This window comes from Phocoena sinus, chromosome 6, assembly GCF_008692025.1.
Source record: "Phocoena sinus isolate mPhoSin1 chromosome 6, mPhoSin1.pri, whole genome shotgun sequence".
NCBI classification, from domain to species: Eukaryota; Metazoa; Chordata; class Mammalia; order Artiodactyla; family Phocoenidae; genus Phocoena; species Phocoena sinus.
The window spans coordinates 47,877,527-47,887,069 of NC_045768.1; the positions used below are offsets into that span (position 1 = coordinate 47,877,527).

At 37.7% G+C, this 9,543-nt stretch overlaps 1 protein-coding gene across 1 annotated transcript; it reads left to right on the plus strand.

Annotated features, from left to right (window-relative positions):
* The first annotated feature begins 1,884 nt into the window (after window positions 1–1,884).
* C6H9orf57 (chromosome 6 C9orf57 homolog) lies at window positions 1,885–9,126 on the plus strand. Its single transcript, XM_032633875.1, has 3 exons — window positions 1,885–1,936; window positions 6,006–6,128; window positions 9,002–9,126. The coding sequence occupies exons 1-3, from the start codon at window positions 1,885–1,887 to the stop codon at window positions 9,124–9,126; spliced, it is 300 nt and encodes a 99-aa protein (XP_032489766.1).
* The last annotated feature ends 417 nt before the right edge of the window (window positions 9,127–9,543 follow it).

Here is a 9,543-nt window from a genome sequence, read left to right on the forward strand (position 1 = left end):
TTGTAGTGAGGTGGATGGACCTAGAGTCTGTCATACAGAGTGAAGTAAGTCAGAAAGAGAAAAACAAATACCGTATGCTAACACATATATATGGAATTTTTAAAAAAATGGTTCTGAAGAACCTAGGGGCAGGACAGGAATAAAGACGCAGATGTAGAGAATGGACCTGAGGACACGGGGAGTGGGAAGGGTAAGCTGGGACGAAGTGAGAGAGTGGCATGGACATATATACACTACCAAATGTAAAATAGATAGCTAGTGCGAAGTAGCCACATAGCACAGGGAGATCAGCTCGGTGCTTTGTGACCACCTGGAGGGGTGGGATAGGGAGGGTGGGAGGGAGACGCAGGAGGAAGGAGATATGGGGATATATGTATATGTATAGCTGATTCACTTTGTTATAAAGCAGAAACTAACACACGACTGTAAAGCAATTATACTCCAATAAAGATGTTTAAAAAATTAAGAAAACAAATACCCTATGCTAGCACATATATATGGAATCTAAAAAGGAAATTGTTCTGAAGAACCTAGGGGTTGAACAGGAATAAAGACACAGATGTAGAGAATGGACTTGAGGCCACGGGGAGGGGGAGGGGGAAGGGTAAGCTGGGATGAACTAAGAGAGTGGCATGGACATATATACACTACCAAATGTGAAACAGATAGCTAGTGGGAAGCAGCCACATAGCACAGGGAGATCAGCTCTGTGCTTTGTGACCACCTAGAGGGGTGGGATAGGGAGGGGAAGAGGGAGATGCAACAGGGGACAAGATATGGGGATATATGTATATGCATAGCTGATTCACTTTGTTATAAAGCAGAAACTAACACACCATTGTAAAGAAATAATACTCCAGTAAAGATGTTAAAAAAAACATCAAATTGCTTTCTGAATGCACCAAGTTCTATTATAAAGATTACATGGCATTTTTAAAAATATCAAGATCAAGTACTTTATATAATGGACCGATAGAATGCCCACGTGGCTATGTGTATGTGAACTAATTAATCTGTAGCATAGTGAACATAGAAATCTTTAGCCATATTTACAGTTAATTAGTTTAACAACTGCCTGACTTAGTCTTATTACGTTAATTTCAAAAATAAAGCAATTAAGTTCCACATAGATCAGAGTGTTCCGGTGAAAATTTTTCCTGTTTACTTGGGCAGATTTTACTGTTTAAACTGTTTGGAATCTAGAGGATCAGAGACTTGGTTTCAGTTATAACGAACTTCATTACATCAGAAATTTTACTTGTTATCTTTTAAAGAAGTTCAGACCTAGAAAATTCCCACAATACATTTATGAAGAAGGCAGGTAAGTTATGCATAACTGAAATGTTATATTTTAGCCAATCTGACAATTTCTTTCTCTTCATTTTAATAAGTGTTAACTATTGTTAGCTATGATATAAATACTTTCCTTATAAATATGATAATTTGCAATGAAAGCAGTAGTTTATGAGGAAGCATAAATAAAAATTTTTTGGCTAATAGTTAAAAGTATTTTTAACACGATATTATTCTAGAAACGTTATCTATATTATTTCCTATTTTTCAATTCAGGGAAATTATTAAGGGAGGGAATGGTATTTGATAAGAAGAAGACAGCTAAACTTAAAATGTTCTGGAACTAAGAAAAGTTTTATCGTGAATTTTTGACATAGACAGGTACATTGTTTTTCCTCCTTCACAAAATGAATTTCTTTATAGTTTCTTTTTTTTTTTTTCTTTATAGTTTCTTAATGAAAGAAATGAAACTTATTTAGTGATTTACCTTTTTATAACAGCTAACAAATGTACAACTTCATTACTTCCCTAGGAAAGATTTAATGGTGGTACATGTCTTTCCATCCATCTTTTTTGGCTAGAAATCTTAGAATGAGAAGAACTGTCTTCAGTGGTGCTTTTGTCTTATTCTGCCTCTTAGGTGGTAAGTCATTAAGAAAACATAAGTCGGGCTTCCCTGGTGGCGCAGTGGTTGAGAGTCCGCCTGCCGATGCAGGGGACGCGGGTTCGTGCCCCGGTCTGGGAGGATCCCACATGCCGCGGAGCGGCTGGGCCCGTGAGCCATGGCCGCTGGGCCTGCGCGTCCGGAGCCTGTCCTCCGCAACGGGAGAGGCTACAGCAGTGAGAGGCCCGCGTAACGCATAAAAAAAAAAAAAAAAAAGAAAACATAAGTCAAAAAAGAGGAAAAATACTCAAGAAATTGCAGAATTACAATATAAGTGGAGGGTGGCCTTAAATAAAGTACTAAAGGTCCTTAAAACAAAGCCTGAGTAAACCCTTAAATAACAATGAGCTAACATTTATTCAGCATTTACTATATGCCAGGTACTGGTCTAAATATTTTATTTGTATTAATGCACTGAATCCACGTGACAATCCTATGAGTTAAATGCTATTATTTCCCATTTTATACATGAGTAAACTGAGCTGGTAGATGGTGGCCCACATGTTGCTATTATTATCATTAAGCTGGAACTAATCAATCTAGGCAGGAAGCCCTTATAAATATGACCCAAAAAATAAATTAGACCAAATAAGCATAGACAAGGCTCTCCCAGCACTTTTTCTATGTGCTCATCACCACCAACTATAATATTCCTTCATTTATAAAAGAACCACATAACAGAGAGCTTTCAATCCCTTTTACAGAATTCCTAAGGCCCTTCAAATTAGGTAGATGTTCATGAAGGTAATTATCTCCAAACAGGCATGTTTAAGCACATGGGAATTCTCCTTCCCAATGAAATGGTAATATGGTTAATGAAGATGGCTGCTCTATGCTGAATCCAGGGGTTAACAGGGCAGGGTATCTTAGAGTCAGAAGATTTAATGTACATATGAGTCACCTGGGGATCTTGTTAAAATGTACAATCTGATTCAGCAGGTCAGGTGTAGGGCCTGAGAGTCTGCATTTCCAACAAGCTTCCAAGTGATGCCAATGCTGTTGGTCTGGAGACCACATGTCAGTAGGAAAAGTCCAAAAGGTATCCCAGAGGTAAATAAAATTCTAATACTGAGACTTAGAGACTTTTGGTACCTAATACTGGGATCACCATCTCAAATGCCTCAAGTGTTTGGTCAGATAATATGAATGGGGCAGGGGGTGGGGGGTGGATCACCCAGTAACAAAACCAGAGGAGGGCAGCCAGTACCCAGCTGACATGGAGAAAGGAGAGCCGAACAATGCCAAATCTGATTCTTCAGGAGAAGCCAGATATTCAGGTTTGCAGGAAAACTCTCCCAACTTTTAAATGTTAACATTTTGAAAGCAGTAAGCAAGTTAAACCGACCAGGTCTAGCCCCTGGACCACTTGTTTGTAGTCTCTGCTTCCCACACTACCCTCATTACTATATACAATGTGCGATAGAGTTTTGATTACCCCTTGCAGAAAGGGCAGGAACAAACTCAAACTGCTTGGGTCTCTGCTGCATTTTAAGTCTTTACACTTCTCTTCTGTAAAGAACGTGGAAGGGAACATAGGAATAGATGAAAAATTTCAAGAGAACATCTTCCCTGTCTTGGATATCATGTAAAAAATGACTCAGGCAGGAGATTGCATTAATTTTGTTGAATACACAGGGAAGATGTGAGGGTAAAAGAAGAAAATTCAGCATAAAGAGAAATTTTGAAGTAAGGAGTGTCCATGAAATAAGGGATGGTCATTTTAAAAAGATCACCATCATCATGATTTATAATGTTTAAATAATTACATATATATTTATGATATGCATTTGAGTAATTAAATACAGTCTGTTAGATTTTCCCCACAATAAGATCATAAAGTAGAATAGGATACCTCAGAATTAATCATGTGAGGAAACATAAAACCCGAAACTTTAAATTTAGTTGTCAAATTGGAATATACCATATGTTAGTTATATTAATAAAACCAACAATAAATTTTCAAACAAAAAGAGACTGGAAGAAAGGAAATGGATCTGTGAACATATTTATAAGTATTCAAGCAATGGAACAAATACAGTCAGCAGAGAGCCTAAACGTTAAGGCATCGCCTTCAGCTGTAGTAAAGAATGTCAGGGCCAAGATTTTAGGAAGAAGGCTGTGGATACTGGGTGTGGAATCAGAAGGAAGAAGGACCATCTGAGAGGGAGAGAAAGAAACTAGAGCAGATCTCATCCAGGAACACAGTCCAGGGGCCTTAGGCATGGCAGAGAAAGATCTGGCATCATATAAGCTCTCCATCGGGGCGGGGTGAGGGTGGGGTGGCACTGGCACCAAGGTCTGAGCTAGGTAGTGGATCCCTTAGGACAAGTTATGAATTGAGAAATCACGAGTCTAGGAGGAAAACTCCCTTAGGCATGACTTGAAGAAGCAAGCAGCCCTAGTATTCTGGGCAGGAGACTGACCCTGGATCTTGGAAGAGTCAATATCTCCAGCAAGAAGAAGGTGACATCAGAGGGTTTGGGATACACAAAGGTAGGCAACTTCAGTGACATGGTGTGCTTGCTAAAAACAAGGGGTTTGGATTTCAACAGACCTCTTTCAACTCCTGTCTCCGCCACTGGAGTGAGCTACTTAAAATCTTAAGGCCTCAGTTTTCTTTTACGTGAAATGTGGGCAACTATGATACCTGCCTGAAAGATTTATTGTGGGAAATGTAAATTGCTTAGCAGAATCCTTGGCATAAGCTTAGTTCTTTAAAAGATATTTGCTGGTTGATCATTGATTATGGATTGAAATTCTGTCATGCTCAATGAGAAAACCAATGTGATATTTCCAAAATATCTTTAGATGAGTTTGAAGCTGGGGAGAAGAGTCAACAGAGGTTAATTAGCCTCATCAGCCAGACTATTTTCTATTAAAAGTGATCTCTTCTAATCCCCAATATGTCAGAGATATAAAATACATTGCCCAAGATGTTTAGTAAACTCTTCTTTAGAGTTAACCAGTGAATAGGAGTGGAACAGCAATGGTTTTCATATATTAAAAGATTGGAACTATGAACATTAAGACAAATTTCAGCTCAGTTTCAGAAGAATTCTTTAACAGTCTGCACTGGTTTAATCATGATGAGCTCTCCATCACTAGCCAAGGCCTCCTACAGGGGTTGTTATAAAGGAGATTCCTGAATTCAATAGAACCAGTGGTTCTCAAAAACTGGTCCAGACATCTACATTCAAATCACACGCCCTCCACTGTTTCTGGATATCTAAAGTACAGATTCCTGGGCCCCACCTCTTATTGATTCTAACTCAGGTTCTGTGGAGGCTGTGGAAATCTGTGTTCATTTTAACTGCTTAAGTAAATCTGATGCATAGTCAGATTTGGAAAGTGATCTTCCAGTTAATGTCTTCCAATCTTATCTACGTTGACCAAGGTCAAAAATCTCGGGCTATTTCTACATAACCAATATAAATAACACTTTTAAGCCACTGAGTTTGAGTATTGAAGATTACCAATATGTAAATATTATGAATATTATAAAGATTATGAATAAATGAACGATAACCCCAAAACTATAAAAGATAAGGAATAAACTGGGCAAAAATAATTGGGAAACTCTGCACATAAGAAAGAGCTTGGAAGCTTATACAATAAATACAGAGAACCTACTATATATAATGTTCTTCCTTAGACATGGAAATGAAGACCTAACAGTGGATATATGGCTGAAATTAAATATTCTGGCTAAATAACTTTGGTTTGATTTAATTAGGCTCTGAGGAACTGAATACATTTTAACCAACTAAGTTGTTTAGCCAACCTGGCTTCATTTTTTTATTAGTATCAGTTCAGAGTGCTTCCAGTTCTTTAATGTAGCATATGTTATGAAATTTCCCCTATTAAATTCTCCAAATAAAAATATTTTAAATTTATGTGACTTTTTAGAATCAATTTATAAAATACTGCATACGTTTTAAAGTTGAAAATCATTGCTTTATTTTTGGATTTCTCTTTTCTCTCTGTCTTTTTTTCTGTCTCTGGTGTCCATCTCTATTTTTCCCTTATTTTTTCTGTCCTGTATTTGGAGGTGTTGGAGGTGTGATTTGTAGATCATGCAACCTCTCGATCCCCTTCCATGGATGTCTTTTGGACTTTGGAACCTGCAGAACAAAACCTGGACAGTACTGTATAAAAGAGGTCCATACTAAAGGTAAGTCATAACACTTTAAAAACATTTAACTAGGGCTTCCCTGGTGGCGCAGTGGTTGAGAGTCCGCCTGCTGATGCAGGGGACACGGGTTCATGCCCCGGTCCGGGAAGATCCCACATGCCGTGGAGCGGGTAGGCCCGTGAGCCACGGCCGCTAAGCCTGCGCGTCCGGAGCCTGTGCTCCGCAACGGGAGAGGCCACAACAGTAAGAGGCCCGTGTACCGCAAAAAAAAAAAAAAAAAAATTTAACTAAAATAAGCACATGAAAACTCCTTATGTAAGAGCAAACATTCACTGAGCATTTACTACATGCTATACTAAGGGCTTTACCTAGATTACATCACACCAATAAATCAATGATATGAGCTGAATCTTGTCGCTATTCCCAAAGATAAGAAATCTGAGGCATAGAAAGATTCAGAAATTTGCATGATGTTACACAGTTAAGGAGTGTTGTAGTCTAATTCAAATGTGAGTATTTAACTCCAGAGCACACATTTCTAAAGAAATCTATATACTGCCTCATTCACACCATTCACATCCTCACAAAAAATTAATACATAATTTCCCTCTAAGTTCAGGGCTCTGTGTAATCACACAGGTTTAATGCCCAGGAAGCTGGCCTTGTCCACATGGATTAAAGAGAGAAACATAAAAATCCAAATGATGAAAATATTAGAAGAAAATATTGAAGAACATATTTTAAGCTTGAAAGAGAGGAGGCCTCCTTAACATCCAAAAGACAAATATCATAAAGGAAATGATAAATTTGAATATATCAGTATTTTAAAATTTATGAAATGAACGATAACCCCAAAACTATAAAAGATAAGGAATAAACTGGGCAAAAATAATTGGGAAATAACAAGAAAATATTAATATCTACCCAGAATAAAGAACTTCTAAAAAACTCATTTTTTAAAAGACCAACCAAAGAAAAAAAAAAAAAACACTTGTTAAAGAAATAGAAAGGCAATTTTCAGAAGAGGAGATATAAATGACTTAACCTAAAAACACATAAAAAGCACTCAACCCATCAGTAAATATCAAAGAAATGCAAACTACAGAAATAATATTTTTAACCCATCAGATTGCTAAAAATTATGAGTTTTATAATAGCAAGGGTTGTGACAATACGGGAAAATGGGAACTCTCATACATTTTCTAATGACAGTTTAGATTGGTTTGACTTTTTTAAAGACAATTTGTGAATTTCAGTTAAAATTTTAAATGAGCACAGTTGTCTACAAAGCAATTTATTTCTTGGCATCTACTTCAGAGAAATACATGTAACACAAAAAGGCATGTATCAAGGTTATCACTGCAGCATTATGTTTAATAGTAAAGTAATGGAAATTATCTAAATGTTTGTCTATAGGTGTTAAACTATGATATATTCAGACCATGGATTGCTATGTAATACTTAGAATGAACCAGATCCCTTTGTCAACATGAAAAAAATCTTTAAAACACTGCTGAGCAGAAAAAAGTCAGTTGCAAAACAGTACAAATAGTATGCCACTTATGTATAAAAATCCACAAAGCAAAACTCTAAATTTCTCTATGGAAATGGAAGCAGAGAAAAAAAATTAGAGGAAATCAAAGTCAGCTGGGAGAGAGGAAGAAAATTTGGGGTCATATCTGCTGGGGTTTTGGTTTTAACAGGGTTACTTGAGCTTTGTTCAACCTATGTCTGCTCTCTGAGCCCCAAGTTCCCTCTGACTCTCAACCATACCAGTCAAGAACCTTTTCCTTATTGAAGAGGAAAGGGGCCAAGCCCCCCTGGAGCCATGAAATGATAGCTCTCAGTGACTTCTCTTCCTGAAGGTGGACAGACAGCCATCTAGTCAACTTACCATAAAAACTCTGCACGTAAGAAAGAGCTTGGAAGCTTATACAGCAAAATCTTGACAATAGCTCTTGGTTGGGTCAAGGACCTGGAATAACTACAATGTTGTGGGAAAAGCAGTTTCCTATCATGACAAGTCTGCCATTGCATGCTGATGTAAAACAAATACCACTGGAACTTAGGCTTTTGATGGTTTTACCAATATTTTGTCAACACTATTGACATTTTGGCAGGGTAATTCTTTGTTATACAGGGATATTTTGTGTATTGTAGGATATTTAGCACACTGCTGGCCTATACCCACTACATCCCAGTAATATCTTCCAAGTTGTAGCAACAAAAATGTTTATGGGCATTATCTAATGTCCTGGGGTTGGGGAGCAAAATCGCCCACAGTTGAAAGGCTATGTTTTCTCAAGTTTCCAACTGTGTTTTGCTGCCTTTAGAGAATTGCTCATTTGTGTTCTCCCCCATACAATTGAAACTGGGAATGCTAAGATTACAGGACATTGTTGTCACTTATTTTGCACTTTTGTGTATTGTCCACATTTTCCACAGTGAACATGCATTACTACTTGTAATTGGGGGAAAATTAAATGAGATCTACGACACACCTCCATTCCTAAAAAGCACTTACACACCTAAATGACCCTTCTGTGGATTCAGCCCTTTGAATACCTCATGACCTGGTAAAACTGGGGGATGATTATTAGGAAGTTTCTAAAAATCTAACATTTCAGAAATTTCTACACAGAAACTGGCAATTACATAGCTTTATGAACTGAGTTTGAGAGCTATTTTGCTTTACAATTTCAAAGCTTTTGTATTGCAATGCACACAACTAGAATAACTTTAGGTGGGAGTTCTTAAAAGGCAAGATGATTGTATCCTGGTAGACCTAGAGTTTTTGCTTTGTTTTCCTTTGTCTTTGTTTTTTTTAACCTGTTAGTTATCTGAAGCAACTGAGGCCGGGTAGGTTGTACCTGCCAAGGGATTCATCTACCATGACCTCTTGTTTCCCCCAGGTGGAATTCAATGGTATTCCGTTCAAGGCTGCACAGAGAGCCAAGACGAGTGCTTCAAGAGAATCGTGACAACTTATGACATTCACTCTACTCACTGCTGCCATCGTCCTTTGTGCAACTTCTGATCCAGGGGCCCATATCCAAATTGCTTGACTGATCAGTCAGTCTCAGAGCCTGAACTGGTCATCCCAAGACAGCAGCTACCATCAATCAGCTTTCTGCAAAAGCCTCAGACCTGCAGGTTGTAGGAGTTATTGTCTGAAACCAATCTGGGCTTTCAAGATACCCAGCTTCTCAGCCACCACTCCTAACTCATCTCAGAAACATCCTTTCCAGCACAATCTTTCTCCTCTTCCCTTTTTTATTTCCCCTTTCAATGATTTCAAAGCTACAAAGAAGTAAAAACGTGAGTGACTCTCTGAGTCAAATTATACATATCATCTCTAGTTTACTAATTTTCCTAAATATTTCCATATTGCAAAATACAGTTTCAAATTAATTGTATCACAAGATACCAAGTGACCTGAAAGGGTTCATTTGGT